Source organism: Micropterus salmoides, unplaced genomic scaffold (genome assembly GCF_014851395.1).
Source record: "Micropterus salmoides isolate LMB-PRFRI ecotype aquatic unplaced genomic scaffold, ASM1485139v1 Ms_hic_scaffold_2, whole genome shotgun sequence".
NCBI classification, from domain to species: Eukaryota; Metazoa; Chordata; class Actinopteri; order Centrarchiformes; family Centrarchidae; genus Micropterus; species Micropterus salmoides.
The window spans coordinates 50381412-50401848 of record NW_024041150.1 but is presented as its reverse complement, the minus strand read 5'-3'; the positions used below and the strand labels follow the sequence as shown (position 1 = coordinate 50401848).

The 20437-nt window shown below is 41.1% G+C and overlaps 1 protein-coding gene across 2 annotated transcripts; it reads right to left on the bottom strand.

The window, feature by feature from the left end:
• Nucleotides 1–14: 14 nt before the first annotated feature.
• Nucleotides 15–19923, bottom strand: LOC119912742 (zinc finger protein 721-like). Of its 2 annotated transcripts, XM_038732035.1 has the most exons (3): nucleotides 19387–19920; nucleotides 12653–13683; nucleotides 15–1512 (listed from the first exon to the last, which is right to left on the bottom strand). In XM_038732035.1, the coding sequence occupies exons 1-3, from the start codon at nucleotides 19477–19479 to the stop codon at nucleotides 837–839; spliced, it is 1800 nt and encodes a 599-aa protein (XP_038587963.1). In that variant the 5' UTR covers nucleotides 19480–19920; the 3' UTR covers nucleotides 15–836. The 2 variants fall into 2 exon arrangements, 1 of the variants encoding a protein (XP_038587963.1); XR_005446203.1 differs by lacking the exons at nucleotides 15–1512; nucleotides 12653–13683 and adding an exon at nucleotides 18131–19234 and having other exon boundaries at nucleotides 19387–19923.
• Between the last annotated feature and the right edge of the window lie 514 nt (nucleotides 19924–20437).

Below are 20437 nucleotides of genomic sequence, written 5' to 3'. Positions count from 1 at the left end.
ACAGATGTTGTTCGTACGATTATAGTATAATCAAGGTTTTTCACGAATATTATGCATTACTTAATTTTAAAAGACCAGTGATGACTTAAGTTTATATTTCATATTTAATTAATTAGAGGAATATTAACTTCATTTATCCTCAGGGGAAATTGTTATTAAGGAGGGTAGTAAACTGAACCGTTATTGCCATCCACTCTCATGATCATCGTATAGGTTTTAGTGAAAATTAAATCACTCATGCGGTGTTTGTTATTAGTAACTGAAATGCAGTTAATTGGTATAGTCCAGAAAGTCCATAAGCTCCTAATGTTTTGTTAGTGTTTTACCCCTGGCAACATTTTCTCAGCACAGACAGGAGGAGGCAACAGGATGTAATGTTGAATGTTCAGGGACTAAAGGTTTTGAGAGGGCTACGTTCTTGCATAGAGAACCTTTCAGAAAAGAAGAGATTTACGCAGCGTGGAAGCTGGATTCAGCGCAAAAATGTTTTAATTTGACAGCGGTGTGCGCGCGAGCTACATCAAATTTGATGTAGGTATTCGCTACTTTAGCAGCAATCTTTTAACCCCAAAACTGCTGTTTCTTTGGTGGAAATAAAGCTTCACAGTTTGGTCCCTACGCCAGAGTTAACCAGTGTACAGTAGTAGCCTCCATGTGTCTGATAAGCACGCAACAGTTTTGTTCCCCACAAGAGAAACACTTGATGTAGCCTTTACACATTAGTCCTGACGTTTTAAAGCGTGGTTAATAGTGAAATCCGGTAATCACTGCATTCCTAATCAGGAATCAAGAAGGCAGGAGGAAACACCTCACTTGGCCCTGAAATATGTTCAAAACTAAGCATCATGAGTGCGTTGGTGGCCTTTAAGGCTACTGCTCTGAGCAAACATTTTCCCACATTGTTCACACCAGTACGGTTTCTCTCCAGTGTGAACACGTCTGTGCTTTGTCAAATCACTTAATGAGGTGAAAGCCTTCCCACACTGATCACAGCTGTACGGTCTCTCTCCAGTGTGAACACGTTGATGTATTTTTAGTTGATTTGATGTAGTGAAAGCTTTCCTACACTGGTCACAGCTGTACGGTTTCTCTCCAGTGTGAATACGTCGGTGCCTTTGTAGGTGACCAGATGAAGTGAAAGCTTTATCACACTGGTCACAGCTGTACGGTTTCTCTCCAGTGTGAACACGTTGGTGTATTTTTAGTTCGTGTAATGTTGTGAAAGCTTTCCCACACTGGTCACACCGGTAAGGTTTTTCTCCAGCGTGAACACGTTGGTGCCTTTGTAGGTGACCCGATGTGTTGAAAGCTTCCCCACATTGGTCACAGCTGTAAGGTTTTTCTCCTCTGTGACCACGTAGGTGTATTTTTAGGTTGCCTGATGTTGCGTACGCTTTCCCACATTGGTCACAGCTATATGGTTTCTCTCCAGTGTGAACACGTCTGTGGACCTTTAGGTCACTAAATTTCCTGAAAGCTGTCCCACACTGGTCACAGCTATATGGTTTCTCTCTACTTTGAACAAGTCGGTGAATTGTTAGTATAGATGTTATGAAAGCTTTCCCACACTGGATGCAGCGGTATGGTTTCTCTTCAGTGCGAACACGTCGGTGAATTGTTAGTTTAGATGATTGAATGAAGGCTTTCCCGCATTGGTCACAGCTGTATTTCTCTCCAGTGTGAACACTCTCACGAATCTTTAAATGTTCAGATCTTGCAAAGGATTTGTCACAGTGCTGACGTTTGAGTCCCTCTCCTCCTCTTCGTTTCTACAGCAAAAGACATACAGAGAGAAAGACAGGGAGTGAGATGTCATGGTGGAGCGAGCCAGTGTTTTCCACAAAATGACAGTCTTACAGTGGCGGACGGCGGAGGTTTGTATTTATTTTATTTCATTTAGCTGACGCTTTTATCCAAAGCGACTTACAATTGCTATACATGTCAGAGCTCACACACCTCTGGAGCAACTAGGGGTTAAGTGTCTTGCTCAGGCACATTGGTGGATGGGGTCACAGTGGGAATCAAACCCAGGTCTCCACACCAAAGGCAAGCATCTTATCTATGTGCCATCACCACCCCCATTTTAATATAATACCTTTTCTTCTACACATTTAAAAAGGTCTTGCACACAGTCCAGGTTCAAACATTGAATTACAATAGTATAGTACTGTGATGACTGTTGGAGATACACCAAAATAAAAATTCTTGGCCAAAGCCGAAACCGAATATGCACGGCTACCTTAATCACCTTTTCACCAACGAGTGCGAGCTTTCAGCAGTGGCACACAAAACACAACAGTAGGGGTCTGAAATGTTATTATGAAATGTGTAAAAATATTTTCGGTTCATGTTGAAACTATGCTGTTATGCTGACTGCTAACTAAACAGCAGTCCTATATATTTAAAACTTGTTTTAATACCACCAAGGATGAAATTTAATACCAACTTCACAGCTGTATAATGGAAAAGCGGTAGGAATTTTAAGCCTGAGAAAATTTACAAAGTTACATGAATTTAATAAAATATTTTATTGTAATACAGTCATATTTAACACACTATAGCTTTTTGTGGTGTGTTTGTACTTTGATAAGATAAAATTAATCAAAAGATTTGTGTTGAAATGTGCTGTGGACATAAGGGTTCAGATTAGGGGTGTGACGATACACATGGCTAACATGCACGATTTATCAGCGATCAATCAGTGACAAGTGATCTGAACAGTAAATAAAAATGTACAGATAAGTTTTAAATGACACCAGAAGATGAAACCAACGAAAAGCCAAGCTTGTGGTGATAAACTTGCAACAGTGAAGAACATACCTGACGCGCAGCCGAAGGTGAGTAGATGTTAAAATCATGCATGGACTCTGCGCTGCAGGTCTTTTTTTACAGTTTTTGGTGCGGGCACATCAGGAAAAAAGGCATGCTCTTCTCTTTCTTTTGGATTGACTGGAGACTTTTGGATTTTACTCGATACTGGGCTGTTTCGGTTGACACCATAAAAGGTATTGAGTAGTGATACCCATCCCTACACATGACAACATTTAATCCTGGTGACTCTGTTCTAATTCAGGAATCTGTGCCATTTCGATATTTATATTACATGTTACTATGAGTTATCAGGGTAAAAAAAATTCAGTGAAGGAAAGCAAAAATGTACTACTCAGTTTTGTCAGATTTGAGCCAGTGTCTGCCTACAGGGATACTAAGTATGTAGTTTTTGAAAGCTGCCTCATGGAGTGTTCATAAAGTTGTCCTGTCTGCAAGAGGCAGTGTGACGTCCAGCAAACAACGATGGGATCTTATGCGGCACACACTGCAAATATTCAAGACACATGGTGAAATTTGTGCAAGTGCAAAGCGATTTTATGATATTATGAGCAATGGGGGAGAAGTAGTTTCAAATTCTAATAATTTGAGAGAAACATCATTTGAGAGTCAAGCCATGGCATTAAATAATTATATCATCAGATGACAAGAAAAGTAAAAGTAAGTGTGGTGAACTTACTTTACTACAGAGTGGTAAGCACTCAATACAAAACTCAACGTTCAACCACCAATTAACGAGTCATTATATTAGTTCCCATCTCCATAATAGTCCACGAGGCAGGCCCGTGCACCAATCACCACAATACGCCAACCGTGCTACATGTGTCTTTCTGTTGTGCATTTGTCTGTCCTCCAAAGTGGCGGATAGCCCGACGATTTCACAGACCAACGCAAATAGTTGTCTCACATCTGGCAGGTGATTATATTTCCTGTTTAACACTAAAGTTTCGGCAGTGTCAGGTTCTGTCAAGCCAGAGGCCATTGTACAGCAAGTCACGGTACAGCGTAGCATGCCAGGTTGATACTTCCTCGGCAGCTGTACTCTCGCGTGTCAACTTCTACAATGATGGTTTATCTTATGCACTGGACACTTTAGCCCCTAAAAACAAAGACTGTCTCATTTACCTATACACATCCAAACTGCGTCAGCTTAAGACCTTATGACGCCGCCTGGAGAGGCTCTACAAAAAGACTGTTCTTGCTGTACATAAACAGATGTACAATGATCATATACTCCTATACAAACACGCTCTCTCAACATCCAAAAACTCATGCTACGCAAACGTTCACGTTCAACCTACATGTACGAAATTTTCTGGGGACATGTATCGTATCAAGACGCACAAAAAAGCCTCAAGAACCCATAGCCTAAAGTCAACAGGAAGTCGGCCATTTTGAATTTTACGGCCATTTTTGGATGATTTACACCTCCTAGGGATTTAGTCGGATCGACGTCAAATTTCTGCTGTGCCTTCTAAAGGCATTGAAGATGAAAAGTTGTGCTATTTGCAAGTTTTCGTCAATGGGCGTGTCCGTGGCGTGGCGTCAAAGATCAACTCTTCGCCATGACACAGGAAGTTGTCGTAACTTCAGTGTATATGCTCACATCTGGACCAAACTGTACATGTATGATGAGAGTCCCACCCTGAACACATGTACATGCCGACATTCACCCACAGTCATAGCGCCACCTGCTGGCAACAGAAAGTGACCTTTAATGAAGCAGCCCCCGCCGCACGTTTCACCTACGTGCACGAATTTTCTGTGGTACGTGTATCTTGTCCAGACGCACAAAAAAGCCTCTTGGAGCCATAGCCTAAACCCAACAGGAAGTCGGCCATTTTGAATTTTACGTCAAATTTTGGATGATTTACACACTTCGTACTTTAACGAACTCCTCCTAGGGATTTAGTCCGACCGACCTCAAATTTGTGCTGTGCCTTCTAAAGGCATTGAAGATGAAAAGTTGTGCTATTTGCGAGTTTTCGTCAATGGGCGTGTCCGTGGCGTGGCGTCAAATATCAAGTCTTCGCCATGACACAGGAAGTTGTTGTAACTTCAGTGTACATGGTCACATCTGAACCAAACTTTACGTGCTTGATAACTCTCCCACCCCGCAGACATCTACACGCCAATACCGATTTATATTCATAGCGGCAAGTGCTATGTAGCTCCATATAGGGGACACAGGAAGTGACATATAACACCTTCATGCGGCGTCGGAACCGCGTAGCAAATTCACAGCCGCACCGGCAGAGCTCCAGAATATGCAACTCGGCCGGCTCACACCTGGACGCGCTACAAGTGCGAGGGCCCGCCCAACGCTGCTTGCAGCTTTAATTCTGACTTATTATCAATATTATATTCTTAGATTTTTATACTTTATATTATATTATCTCTGCGATGGACTGGCGACCTGTCCAGGGTGTACCCTACCTTTCGCCCGATGTCAGCTGGGATTGGAGAAGCGGTTGACGATGGATGGATGGGGTCAGGCACATGCGCAGGACCTGCTATCCATCCATCCACAAGCGTGGTTTGTTTCCACGCCCATAAATCTGTGCAACCTTGCTCTTGGGCATGCCGTCAAGACAGTGGCTGATCGTCAATATATACAATATCAACAAAAAAATTTTTAACTAGGCTAACTGACGCACTACAATTTGACTTTATTTTATCAACAGACATTTGTTTATGAATACAAAAAGTAGTCCCACCAGGCTGCCGGTAGGCTGCATAATGCATGACGGTTGCTAAGCAACATACATCAAAGGCTAGAATTATTAGAACTATTTATTTATTTGCAGTAAAAAAAAAAAAAAAAAACTTGGCCATATGATGATATTCTTGATCCTGTTTGCCGGCGGCCAGAAGTGCATAAATATTAATAATTTAATATTAGATCTAACATAAAGGCCGGAATTGCGTCGCTCCTTGAGCAACAGTCTTTTGAAACTTAAACTTTATTGCAATATCGCAGACATTTGGGGCAAAATAGTGGACTGCTGTGTGTGTGTTTTCATCTTGTGAGAGAGGGAAATGTTGAACACGTAATAAGCAATAACTTCTCTCTGTCTCTCTCATTATTTTATCTCCGCCCGGTAAAATGGGATCTATATTATTTCGTATTTTAATACCAGGTGTAAAAGGGCCATGAGACCCCCACGAAGCTTAGAAATTGAACCCTGTATGTCGCAGTGTATACGCTCATTATCACTACTATGAACCAATCAGATTGCTTAATTTGAGCTACCCGTTTTATAATATAAAATTATTCTGTAGTGGGAGCATTATTTGATATTGGGGATATTAGTCAGATCATAATCAGCTACCCCTGAATTGATGTTATAATATAATCAAAAAAAACCAGAAGATGTCATAATACTGTGAGAATTATAACATTATGAGAGTGGAAAAGTGAACACATAGTATTAGTAGGTAATATTATTTGATAGGGCAGAGCGACTATATAGACTCTGCTATCGATTTGCGATACGGTAGAATTTTTCGATAACGCAACATATATCGTCAGAACACCGGGTCTAAACCGAATAAAAGGTTTCACAAAACTGAAACTGCGTTTATCTAAAATGTTTAACAGCTTTCACAACAGTAAGAGGAGCAGAACACGGAGGACCGGTCGCTCAGCAACGTAACCGGAAGGTAACTTTAGCTTTGGCCAGCTAGCTAGCAGGCTACATGCTACAAGAGACCTCCTCCTGCTCCTCCTCCTCCTCCTCCTCTCCGGTTCCGACCGTCACATTAAGTGTGGGTTCTGTAGAGATACGGGGTTCTGATGGCTCCACTGTTGAATCCTGCTACATTACATCTTGTTTACAGTCAATATGAAGCTACGTGTCGGAACCAGGCCGAGCTAACGCCACGTTAGCTTCTTGTTAGCTGCTAGCTGTGTTCATGAACACTGACCTGAACATCGGTGCTATCAGAGCTCGAGCCTGCTGTTTGTCCTCCGGGGACGTTGTTGCTCCGGGGCTCCGGGTCCTGGTTGTCCTCCTCCATCCCGCTCTTGGTCCTGGTTCCTGAGATCCAGCAGGTCTCCTCTGTAACTTAGTAATGTGTCCGTCCGTATCGACACTTCGAAGCGCGTGTCGAGGCTTGTGTTGATGACGTATGTGGTGACGTTCGACGCCTCGCGAGACGGCCGTTCGTCACCTATTCAGGAGATGGTTTGCGGGTTTTGCGTGCGATTCGAAAGGAGCAGCAAAATGCAGCGGACCCTCCTCAACATTTTGTGGACTTTTGAACTTGAAATTGAACACAATTAGATTTTATCTACAGCTCATTTTAAATGACTAAAAAAGTTTGTCAACTTATGTCAGAATTGCTTTGATCAAATAGCTTTTTAGCCAACTTCATTCCAACTCATCAAGTTTTACACTTCTTTTTTTTTGTCAGTAGACATCGTTTACATGAAATTACAGCTCATATTTTAGTAGAAATGAGGAGTTACTTTGGATTATCACAGACTGGTATATGTCAAATATTAGCCAGGATATTCCCAAGTCACAACTGACTGATGCTCTTTATTCACTAACCACAGAGAGCAAAACATTTTATTTACAAACAAGAGTCAACATTTATTTACAAAACTAAAAATTATACTTTCATGTTCTTTGTGTGTTTCATCTATTAGTATTGATTATTATCAAAGTATTCTAATTAATGCGGTTTCATGTTTGTAGTAGTTTTCATGCTTATTTAAAGTGACATCATGAGTTTTTGCTCTGAGGAAGAAGAAATGTTTAAATCCTTTTTATTTATGTTATTGTTGAGAATATTTCTTAAGGAGCTGTGTTGATGTAACAGGGAAAGGTAAGACAGGTAAAGCTTAGAGTAATGTAGCTGACCCCATAAGTGTTTTCTGACATTCTAGCTTTAGGTAATTCTCACATGTACTTGTCCTTATCAGGGAGACAACAGTAGACTGATTAGTTAGAGTCAGTAGCTCAGGCGTCAGGCTAGAAGATATCAGTGTTCACTGGGAATCTAACAAGGTTGAGTCCTACAAGAATGTTTACAAGAACTCACTGGCTAATGAAAAATTGGACTGACGTGTTTAATGACATAAATCTCTGTCAGCTGTTTGTGTCACTGACGTTAAATAAAGTTATTGAAATTGCTGCCGCTGTCCGTCAGGTCAGTATGAAGTATGAAGACTGAGGTCAGAGTCTCTGTGTTTGTTTCTGTCTGACTGTCCTCTGTCTCCAGGAACAGAAGCAGCTCCACTGATCCAACTCCTCTGATGTCCGATCAATAAGTTTGATCATTGATCTAATCTGACTCTGGATCAGAGAGAAAATGGAGGTGAAGCAGCTGATGAAGGACAGATGAAGACAGGAGGACGGTTTGTCAGCTTCTTCTTCACTCTGAATCCTACCGACTCTCAGGAAACTCTGCTTGTTTTATTCTCACAGCTCTCTAAACATTTAGTCCAATCCCCTACATTTCTTTGTTCAGCACAAGCGTCTCTTTGTGCTGCAGACGGCCGTCCCTCCCTCTGAACATCCACCTTGTGTGTCAACAGAAAACGCCTTCATCAATGAGAGCATCACTGTTACCAGCAGGACGTGTCCTTCATCACTGTTCACGTCCTCCATCATCCAGGAGAAACAGTCTGCTTGTTGATTGGTCGGCTAATCTGATGGACAGAAAAAGTGGAAATTCTAATATTAATATTCCTCCAGAAGTGTAAAAGACACAGCAGCAGAGTCTCTGAACGTCTTCATGATGATTCAGCAAATGGAAATGATTCCATGTGTGTGGAATCCAAATCAGAAATGAATCCTAGAAACTGTCACTTTGTCTGCTTCCTCTTCAGTCAAAAGGTTTCTCTGTACAGACCACAAATCCAGACTCCACAGCTCCAGAACCATAAACACCCGATGCTGGTTTCCAAACCAGGTTTTGTCAAAACGCACGTGAAATGACATGAACCTACACACCTGAAACAGCTGTTGTTTGTTTATTATAAAAATATCAATTATAAAGACAAAGAATATGGGTGAAAGAATGGATTAGCACACGCAAGTAGCAGGGATTGTCTGAGCTACAAAGAGAGCTGGAGGCAAGTGTTTAATGTTTGTTAATAATATTGAGGTTTGGACTGTTGGTTGGACACAACAAGCATTGTGAAGTTGTCACTTTGGGCTCTGGGTAACTGTGACGGCATTTCTTACTATTTACGTGATCTTTACAAATCAAACAATCAATCGATTAACTGCAGCTTACAGCAGATACAAACCGAACTACTGCAGGAAGCACATCAGCTTCTGTACGTTACAGTAAGGGAGGAAACATCAACGCTGACATGAGCTGAGGTGTAAAGGTCAAAGACATGTGAGCTAACAGGCACATTAGAAAGTTCAATAACAAATCAAAGCTGCTCGTTCAGCCACTAAACGTCAGTGATTTCCTGTCAGAGCAGAGCAGCATCCAGAGAGAGTAAAACAATGAAGGAAAGAGCAGAAGATGGAGGAACAGCAGCACTCTGTTCTCTTTATTCTTCATCTTTATTGGTCTGTCTGCTTAATGAGCAGCAGGTGGCGCTCAAACACAGTCTGACTCTTCAACAAAACCTCTGGACGCTCTGTTAGACTCTGAAGGACTGAGAGTGAAAGTCTGGAGGTTTCCACACGTGATGCAGTTCATTAGAAAACATGATATTTAATAAGGAATGTGAGAGTGAGAAGAAGATAAAGAGGTTTTCCACCTTTGTAAATCAGCTTCCACCGCTTGTTTTGGTGCTGCTGCACAGACGACATCAGAATCTGAAGTAGAAGTTAAAGGTTTGTGACTGCAGGATCAAAACAGGACGTTTCACTTTCATCATGCTCCTTTGAAATCACAACTTTTCTCTCTTTGATACTCGCGGGTGAAAGCGGTGATCATCATAGCCATCAACCAATCCCTTCTCTGTCTGGGTGGAGGGGTCATCACCAAATGTAAAAAGGTGAATGGTTTGTGTTTGAATCAATTACAATAGAACAAATATTGTTGAATGGAAACATTTCATTGAACGTCCAGTTTCAAATGGTGAGTCAAAGCTTCTCTTTGTGTCGACTAATTTAATGAGAATATTGAAAAGAACTCAAGTCCAAGTCTCAAGTCTCCAGCTCAGGTTATTCCAGTACCAACCCTGGCAAGTTAAACAAAAAGCAACACATTTACTGACAGAACAGAAAGCAAACAGCTGTTAAAATAATATCAGATAATGAAGACATTATTTCCACCACTTATTCAGGCCTCTTAAACATTTGGACTTTTTGATTTTTGCCCTGTCTTCAGTGTTGACATTTGGAGCAGGTATAAACAGATGTCATATGATCTAATTTGTTTGAAGCAGAAAATCCATCTCTTTCCTCCAGTTTCTGTTATTTCTTGTCTCTCTGTTCATTCGTTAAAGATAAAGCTCAATTCTTCATTTATTTTTTCACCTCAACTGGTGCTGTCTTTAACAAAAAAAGATAGAAAACTTGTTGCTTCAACTAGAATTGGATGAACAAACAGATCAAAATACACAACTACTCTACATACAGTTAACATGTTTAAAATCTGGAGAAGAATATTTAAAGTAACCAAAGAAACAAGAAATTGAACCTGTTAAGAGAAACATCATGGCACCCAGATTTTACTTAAGACATAGGAAGGTAAGGGCCCCACAAGATTTTACCAAACATGTACGACCAGGCTGGGCCAGTTAAGCCTGGTCCCCACCTTCACCAGCTTTTTAAACTTTGTCAAAAAATACTCCATTAACTTTCTACTATTGTCAATAAGTTTGCAGTCAAAAACTTCTCTAGAGACGGTCGAGAGTCAGTTCAAGAGAGTTTATTCCAATAAAAGACAGATAAACCCGTACAACACCCCGGCAGGTCGGAGGATGAAGTCAATCCAGTGGTCTGCAGACAGCCTAATATATCCCCATCTGGGCTGGTTTGCCCCTTCCTTTCCTCATGATGAACTTCTTATTCTCTGCCGTCATGCTGCTTACATGAGTTGTTTTACCAATTAACACTGTTGTCCAGCTGTCACTCATTACTGTGTTGTTGATTTTCTATATTTTTACACTACTGGATAATAAATTCACCATTACATTTCAACTTGGGTCTTGCCGTATTTTTTAAAGGTTATACATGCATAATTTGACATACAATTGTATTTCTTCAAAAATTAATACAAGAATTCATTAATGCTTAGTTTCTTACAGTCATCTTGATGTTGTGCTGGCTGTTTTCTGCTTTTCTGCTTATCATCTCTCTGTCGCGTTTTCATCAAGCATCTGTCGTTTTTATTGTCATCACTATCTGACGCGTTTTCATCAAGCCTCTGTCGGCTTTTCTGTCATCAAAAATTCCTTCAGCAAGTTCACACAGGCTGTAATAATCAGAGGTTTAAGTTGACAATCAAACCCTTAATCAGTAATTAAACACAGTCTTAATATCAGCAGACTAGAACATCAACAGTCCCTCATGTAGTCATAACAGCAGTAGATAACAGTTGAACAAGGTGTGCATAGTCTCCCACTCAAGGATCTAACCATAGTGAGCTTGTTACTGCATACAGCACTTATAAGTAGAAAATAAGGTACATCTAGGTAATGTACAAAGATTAAGAATGATTAATGATAATAAAATGATTAATACTTATTAAGGATAATCACTGATGACTGTTTTTTTGACTGCACCGAAGTCTGCACTGGCATGCCCTCAGTTTTAAATATTTCTTACAGGAGAAAATGAACATTTGATGTGGAATAAAACTAGATCACATGAATAAAGAGATGGTTCACTGACAAATAATGAACTGATCAATTAAAGCAAGAGTATTACCATACTTTTATAAAATGTACAAAACAATCTTGAATTTGGTTATTTTATGGTAAGTGCGTTTCTATTGTATTAGCTAATCATTAACAGCCATTTCCTCAAAACCAAATGTTTACTGTCATTTACATTTAAAATATATTTTATCTTTCTTATTTTGTGTTGTATCTTACAAGTAATTATGTGGACAAAAACGTGGTTTGCACATTAAAAAGGAGATTACTTCTACAAAGACACAAAAGAGGAGGGAAGACTAAATCATGCCTGCAATGTGTGCTGATACAGCAGGGATGATATTATATGAGAAAGGTGATCTACAGGGGAAACATATCTGAAAGAAACACCTCTGTTCCTGTTGTCTATCCCTTAGTTTGCAAAGAAGCTCACATTATTACAACACAGCTATCAGCACTAGGGATGCAACGAATACAGATTTTGTTGGTACGATTATAGTCTGAAGAATAATCATTGTTTCACAATTATTATGCATTAATTAGGAGGAATATTAACTTCATTTATACCCCAAGGGAAATTGTTTTTAAGATGGGTAATAAACTGAACTGTTGTCATCCACTCTCATCCATACGTGTAATTTTTTGTGAAAAGTTGAGAGCATCTCTCATACAGGCTTATTAATATCCGAAATGCAGTTAATTGGTATTGTCCTGAAAGTCCATAAGCTCCTGATGTTTTGTTAGTGTTTTAAATCTGGCAACATTTTCTCAACACAGACAGGAGGAGGCAACACTAAATGTTTAGTGACTGATAGTCTTGAGAGGACGACGTTCTTCCATAAAGGCTCTTTCAGAAAAGAAGCAATTTGCACTGCGTGGAAGCTGGATTCAGCGCAAAAATTGAACAGCAGCATGCGCGCGAGCTAGCCTAGCGGTGCATGTTGCTCAACGCAGCAACGCCCCTAGTCAGGACATGAGCAGAAGGCAGGAGGAAACACCTAGCTTGGCTCTGAAAAATGTTCAAACGAAGCACCGTGAATGCGTTGGTGGACTTTAAGGGTACTGCTCTGAGCAAACATTTTCCCACATTGTTCACACCAGTATGGTTTCTCTCCAGTGTGAACACGTCTGTGCTTTGTCAAATCACCAAATGAGGTGAAAGCTTTCACACACTGATCACAGCTGTACGGTCTCTCTCCAGTGTGAACACGTTGATGTATTTTTAGTGTATGTGATGTAGTGAAAGCTTTTCCACACTGGTCACACCAGTATGGTTTCTGTCCAGTGTGAACACGTCTGTGCCTTTGTAGTTGACCTGTTGCAGTGAAAGCTTTCCCACACTGGTCACAGCTGTACGGTTTCTCACCAGTGTGAACACGTTGGTGTATTTTTAGTTCATATACTGTTGTGAAAGCTTTCCCACACTGGTCACACCCGTAAGGTTTTTCTCCCGCGTGAACACGTTGGTGCCTTTGTAGGTGACCTGATGAAGTGACAGCTTTCCCACACTGGTCACACCAGTAAGGTTTTACTCCAGTGTGATCACATAGGTGTCTTTTTAGGCTACCTCTTGTAGTGTAAGCTTTCCCACATTGGTCACAACTGAACGGTTTCTCTCCAGTGTGAACACGTCTGTGGACCTTAAGGTCATTGGATTTATTGAAAGCTTTCCCACACTGGTCACAGCTGTACGGTTTCTCTCCAGTGTGAATACGTCTATGGACCTTAAGGTCACCTGATTTACTGAAAGCTTTCCCACATTGGTCACAACAGTAAGGTTTTTCTCCAGTGTGAACACGTCGGTGGATTTTTAGTTTAGATGCTGATATGAAAGCTTTCCCACATAGGACACAGCGGTACGGTTTCTCTCCAGTGTGAACACGTCGGTGGATTGTTAGTTTAGATGACTGAATGAAAGCTTTCCCACACTGGTCACAGCTGTACGGTTTCTCTCCAGTGTGAATTCTCTGATGACTCATTAAATATCCAGATCTTGCAAAGGATTTGTCACAGTGCTGACAGCGGTGACGTTTGAGTCCCTCGCTTCCTCTTCGTTTCTATAGCAGCATACAAACAGAGAGAAAGAAAGTGAGTGAGATGTCACGGTGGAGCGAGCCATCTAGAACCATAAATTACATTTACAGCACAACCCACAATGTTCCAAGTTTGACTAAAACATTACCACCTGTAACACCTGCAGGGATGTGTCCACAGAGGGGTCTGGGGTGGCACAGACCTCTACAGGAATCTGATCATCACAGATCCCTCCTAGACATTGCTCTATTATCAATCAACCTCACATGATCAAGTTACATTATGGGATATGTAAGATCCTGTGTTAATAGAGTTTGACCCACCCCAAAGTCTTAAGTCAGGATATCTCCTCCTACGCTGCACAGATTGACCTTTTTTATTAAACGTGTTTCTCATAAGAAAAGTGTGATAGTAAAAATCGTTAATAGAGTTTGACCCACCCCAAAGTCTTAAGTCAGGATATCTCCTCCTACGCTGCACAGATTGACCTTTTTTATTAAACGTGTTTCTCATAAGAAAAGTGTGATAGTAAAAATCAGAAGTGGCCCTTGTAGGCCGGAGGCTGCTTCAAACAAATTTGTTCAGGTGTTGGACCAGATCAACAGCTTATTAACTACTGTAAGTCACCACCCCTCCACCCAGACTCTCAAACCAGTATAGCGTTATAACTAAATAAAACTGTAACGTTACATGATCAACATAAACCTGTAACCCATTTGCAGCTAATGTCAATAAACATCACAGCAGCCAGTGGAACGTAAATGATTACGTTAATCGACTACCACCAGTTTGGCAAACAAATAAATGCTCATTCATCTTTTCCTAAGCAACGACAGTTGGAGTTAACCTCTCGTAGGTCGTAGCTGAAGCAAGAAGCAAGCTAACTTAGATGGCCAATGCTGAGCTAAACATGTTTACTAATGTCAGGTTACCTAACTATTTTGCATTCAGTGCTTCTTTCGTTTGGGCCTTGTATAAGTTTATGATGAATGGCACAGCAGCTGCCGGTGTAGTTAACATGTTTGTTGTCCTCTCTCACGTGTGGCAGAGTGCAGCAGATACAATGTATGTGTTATGTTGCCATATAACTATTTGACCGTAATTAACACTTAGAACGGTCCTCAATGTCCCATGTGATTTCATTGGTTGTTGTCTTTGATTGGCGTATATTTGTAAGGGAGTGGGCATTAGGGGAAAGTGGACAGGAGTCGGGAGGTGAGAGAGTAGCTGTACGGCAACACATTCTCACTCCCAACTCGTCACATATTGACGCTTGTTCAAGGTTTTTTTCCGCCGCCTGTAAAAACCTGGGTAGCCCTTTAGCGTCATTCTTTGATGGCTCTGTGGTCTAGTTACCAACGTTTAGCAACAACAAATATGCAACGTCTGCCGATACTATGCTAGCATTTTGATACATAGCCATTTTGAAACAGCACGTTATTCAAGCCGTGAAACATTGCAATTTGGTTAGATTTAGGCAACAAAACTACTTGGTTATGGGTAGGAAAAGATCATGGTCTGGGTTAAAATAACTACATCAATCAACATGTAAGTTAACTTACATCACTTCAATAACTTACATATTTATGTAACTGTCATAACTTAAAAATACTTCTGGTTCTGGCCTTCCATCCACCCCAACCACCTCCTTACTCAGTCTTTTGTGTTAAATACCATATACGTACCTTTACCATCAAAAACTGACGCTACAAGGCTTTTTCTCTATACATTTAAATAGGTCTTGCACACAGTGCAGGTTCAAAAAGTGAAACTGTTTGGAGTAAAGCAGCCGTCCTGCCACTCTTGCTGGACATATACTTTGACTTGTGCTTTCTGTGACGGCCCTGCCTAGTTGGGTGTTTAACTGTGTTCCTTTTGTCCCTGAAGGTAACAGCGCCTGTAAACCAGATTGGCAGCACCTGGGCCAGACGCTGTGGGAGGATAAATACAGCATCTCTACTAGCCAATCAGAAGCAGAGAAGCAGGTAGTAAGAAATAAAGTAATGTGATCCAAATCAAAGGCGCTTCAGACTGCGCCTGTAACCTAGCAGATATATAAATTACTCTCCACAACATCATTGTTCCACATCTTACCATAAACCACTACAAAAATCACAATTTTACATCAAAATTGGCCAAACAATTTGAACGTTTGCTCAGTAGCTTTCACATCAGTTGTAACATTAGCATTATAGCTATAACCTTAGCTGTGTTAGCCAACGTTTACAACAACTCTGCACTTGAACAGTCTGTGAAGTTACATTGACATGCTTATATTTAAAATAATTCACAACCAATAAAGCATACTTACAGGTTGTGATTGTGAATTTCCAGGCCCAAACAAAGTCGGAGTTGCATCGTCTTTTAGGACTAAACGTGGAACTGTTGCCGGTGTTCTGACGATCTATGCTGCCTTGCCGAAAAATGCTACCATAGCGCAAAACGATAGACTCAACTCTACTCGGCTCTGCTCCGTTTTCCATTGCAGATATTACCCAGAGATATGGTGCGTTACATTTGACACGGGAAGTCGGAAGTGAAAACCTTCCAGCTGTGTTTCCTCTGCCGGTGTTGCTGCAGCGGTCTGTGTGACAGCGGAAGCAGAGGGCTCTGTGAGCGGGCGGCTGGCCGGCCTCACACGCTCCTCCTGCGGGTTGGTACAGGCTTCCCCCACAGCCGCTTGCGGAGCTCCTCAACTCCAAAAATATTAAAGCACATTTTTGTTCCGCCATCACTTCTCGTAAAACTGTCAATATTCAAAATCTGCACAGCTGATTTCTCACCTCAAAACTTCTCAGAAATGGATTTAGTGATGAAATTCCATACGAAAACTGTAAAATATAAAACTTTCTGTTGGCCTCTGTCTGGTGCAGCAATGATGATGCAGTGAATATTCTCTCTGACCAATCAGTCTCATGTTTTCACGTTACATTTTACGTTCACGTTTACATTACAGCTTGCTAGGAACCTCGATGGAGGTGAGGTGATACGAAAAAAGTACCTGGAAGCAGGTACAGGTACAACATTTCTACAATGGAAACCCAAACAAAGGCGAGTCGAGCCAAAGGGCCTCCGCTCAGACTAGCTTGATTTGATGGCGTGCCTGACCCCGCTAGCCGCTGGGCAAGCTTTATGACGCGTTTTCATTGTGACGTCACAAATGAAGGAAGTGAAAGGCTGGACTACAAACGAGCTGTTCAGAGCAGAGCTTTCTGTGAGAGATGGGAACTCCCTTTGGGGTGGACTTTGGACTTTTTCGCTTTGCAAACCTGTTACTTGCATAAAAATTATATATAACTCAATAAAAGGAGAGGGAAAAAGCCAAAAAGCATAATACCACCTCTTTAAAATTAATTATAGGATTAGAATTTATTATTTTAAATACAGCAAAATTGTTTCTACAGCAGCAACATTAATGTTTACAATAGCAAAGTCACTATATAAAGTCAATATCTGACTTACGTAATGGCGTCTGCAGCCTTATTATAACCTTATTGATTTTCAGGTTTTGAGAAATTTTGGAACTGGGTCCTTTTAGACCCGGGTCTCAATCCCCATCCCTAGCCGTAACTGTAAGTAAGTGCAGCAAAACCAGCAGTATTAGTAAAAGGCTCATACTGCATCAGTACAACAAGCAGGAACATGCACCAAGCAATATTTTATTCTACTCCGTCTCAACCATCGCAGCTGTGTTTTGGTTTTACACAAACACACATGCTAGCTTTGCTAATAGCTAGTTTGTCATAACAAGCTAAAACTCTGTCTGTAGCCTGTTTAGCTGAGATGCTACATCCCTTAAAATTTAGCAACCTTAAAATTTAGCAAATCCTTGTAAACTCAGCTGCTTGTTGAGAAACCGGCTCCTCTCTACCAAGACCAAAACTAGTCGCCACAAGAACAGTTTCCTTGCGATTGCAGTGGGCTTCCTCAACAAGGCTCGGGTCCCCACTGTCACTGATTCTCGTGCCCCCCTCCCCAAACACACACTTTAAAAACAAAGCTCAACTGTTCTTTGTGCTCATGTTGTAAATTTTTGTACATACTTGTCAGCATTGTATTATAGTATTATTGTAATTACTGTATACTTGTGCATTTTTAGATCTCCTTACTTATTATATCTTTATATTTCTATATGTTTATGGGTACTGTAAGCACCGATTTATACCACGGCAAATTCCTCGTATGTGAAAATGTACCTGACAGTAAACCTGATTAAACAGCAGAGGGAGAAGGAGGACTGCTGGCTTCAATCTAAACTTTATTCAGTTATTTTACATGTTCCATTTGTTTCCTTTTACTGCTGCTCTGAATACAGTTCAGGGTACCGCCAGGATTAGTTAAATTTAAGACTTTTAAAGACCACATGCACAAGTCACACTATTAGGTTCACGAGAACAAGACAAGAAGATATTTTTAACACTATTTTGATGAAATTTTCAATGCTGAAATCTATAAATGGGGGGCTGGGGGTCCTCTAGAAAACTTTGAGCATTAAACACCTAATTTCCTGCATTCTGGAGACATTTTCTGCACCAATCTATGGTAGAATTGTATTTATTTATATAAAGTGATTCAGGTGACAATTCAAACAGAATATAATGCAGTACTCAGAAGCTTGTTCTTTTAGCTTAAGTTCCTTTATTTTTAGACAACATTTGTTTCTTCTATATTTACATTGCATGTTTTATTATTGAGCAAATAAACCTTTCAAGTATTTTCATTTGTTATTTAACGTCACTCTTAAGGGGTGAAATCAAAAAGACAAAATGAATTGTGCAGCTTGAGTTGTTACAATTAATTACACCTTGGCTAGATAAGGTAATGTAATGTAATATTTTAATGCCAGTTACCTCAGTGATCAGTCATCCTGTTCTGTTTTTGCATCTAAAGGCTTATAGTAATATACGGTAAACCGTAGTATTGGCTTGAAAGCAGCGGGGATAAGTTGGGCTCCGGTGTGTTTTCTCCTCGCTGTTTAATGTGCATTAGCATGATGGATGTTTCCGTTAACATAACGTTACCCTACAACAGCGGCACAACGCCGACACACAGACACGGTCCTTATACACACACCCTGTCTCTTCGTTGCTGATGCAACATTCACTGACTAGTAACCTGCAGCGGCTCTTCCAGCTCCATTAGCGCTGTGTGTTGTGCTAAACTCAGCACTACTGTCCTCAGCCTCATGCGCGAACTAGTCCGTGTCTCTGGCCTTCTGAACTTCAGACGCTTGTCCATTCTGAGTCCACGAGATAACGTTGCATCTTAAACCAAGTTTGTTAACCGTTAGCTTGTTAATAGCACGTCAGAGACGTTTTGTTTTCTTTCCTAACAACTGACTGACTCGCTCCACAGCTTGGTTGCCAGAGCTCGTGCACCGAACACTCCACAGTCCAGAGCGTAAACCCAACTGCCGAACCGGAAGTTAACTGTAGCTTTGTCCAGCTAGCTAGCATGCTAACACCCAGGCAGCAGGCTACATGCTACAAGAGACCTCCTCCTCCTCCTCCTCCTCCTGCTCCTCCTCCTGCTCCTCCTCCTCTCCGGTTCCGACCGTCACATTAAGTGTGGGTTCTGTAGAGATACGGGGTTCTGATGGCTCCACTGTTGAATCCTGCTACATTACATCTTGTTTACAGTCAATATGAAGCTACGTGTCGGAACCAGGCCGAGCTAACGCCACGTTAGCTTCTTGTTAGCTGCTAGCTGTGTTCATGAACACTGACCTGAACATCGGTGCTATCAGAGCTCGAGCCTGCTGTTTGTCCTCCGGGGACGTTGTTGCTCCGGGGCTCCGGGTCCTGGTTGTCCTCCTCCATCCCGCTCTTGGTCCTGGTCTCTGAGATCCAGCAGGTCTCCTCTGTGACTGTCGGAGCTCTTCAGATTCAGGAGCGCTGCGGGACCTCGTGGAGCTGCGTGTTCTCGCGGCCTCACAGAGTCTCGCGTAACAGCAGTCTAATGTTGCTGATTTTTTTCCAAGACGTTGAAGCTTTTTGTCCCGCAGAGATTCACAAACCATCGTTACTGTATCAGCAGCTGGAGACTCTGTTCTGTTCTCCAGACTGCAAACAGCCTTAAAACGAGTTCTGGTGATTCAGTTCATTTCAAACAGTCATTTCTTTTTGTCCTCATTGTTCCATATTTAACACTTGTGGGTCATGAAAGTGCGTTTATGCTGAAGTGGCCGTGAGAGACGTGTTTGTTTCTGACAGCTGAAATTTTCCTAGAACTATATTCAAAGTGTCATAAACCAAATATCAAATTTGTTGAATCCAGTTTTATTTCAAAGATGTGTGTTTAAGCTGAAGTTAGCTGGATTACCAGATGTGTCTCTGTGGTCCAGCGCCTGTTCTGGTCCTTCAGTAGTTAACTGCTGCTTCTTCTGTCCCTGACACACAGATCTGGGATCAGTATCGGCAGCATCAGCTGTCTGAAACTGACCCTGAGTGCTTGAAGTGGAAAGAAATACGTGCCAGTACTTCTGGACCAATTTATGGAGGAAATGTCTTTATTTATATGAAGGAAAACAAAATTAAGGTGGCAGGTGACAATTCAACGTATAGAAATGTAACTGAATAAAATGCAGTAATCAGCTTTTATCAAATTTGTTTCTTCTATATTTTAATTGCACTGCATGTTTTCTTATTGTGGATTGTTTCATTTGTTATTTAACATTTTTTGTTGCTGTCATTCAGAACATTTTTAAAAGCTTTCAAAAAAAGTGATCGTGACACTCTGATTCTGACAGCGTCCACGTCCTCAGTGTAAATGAAACAT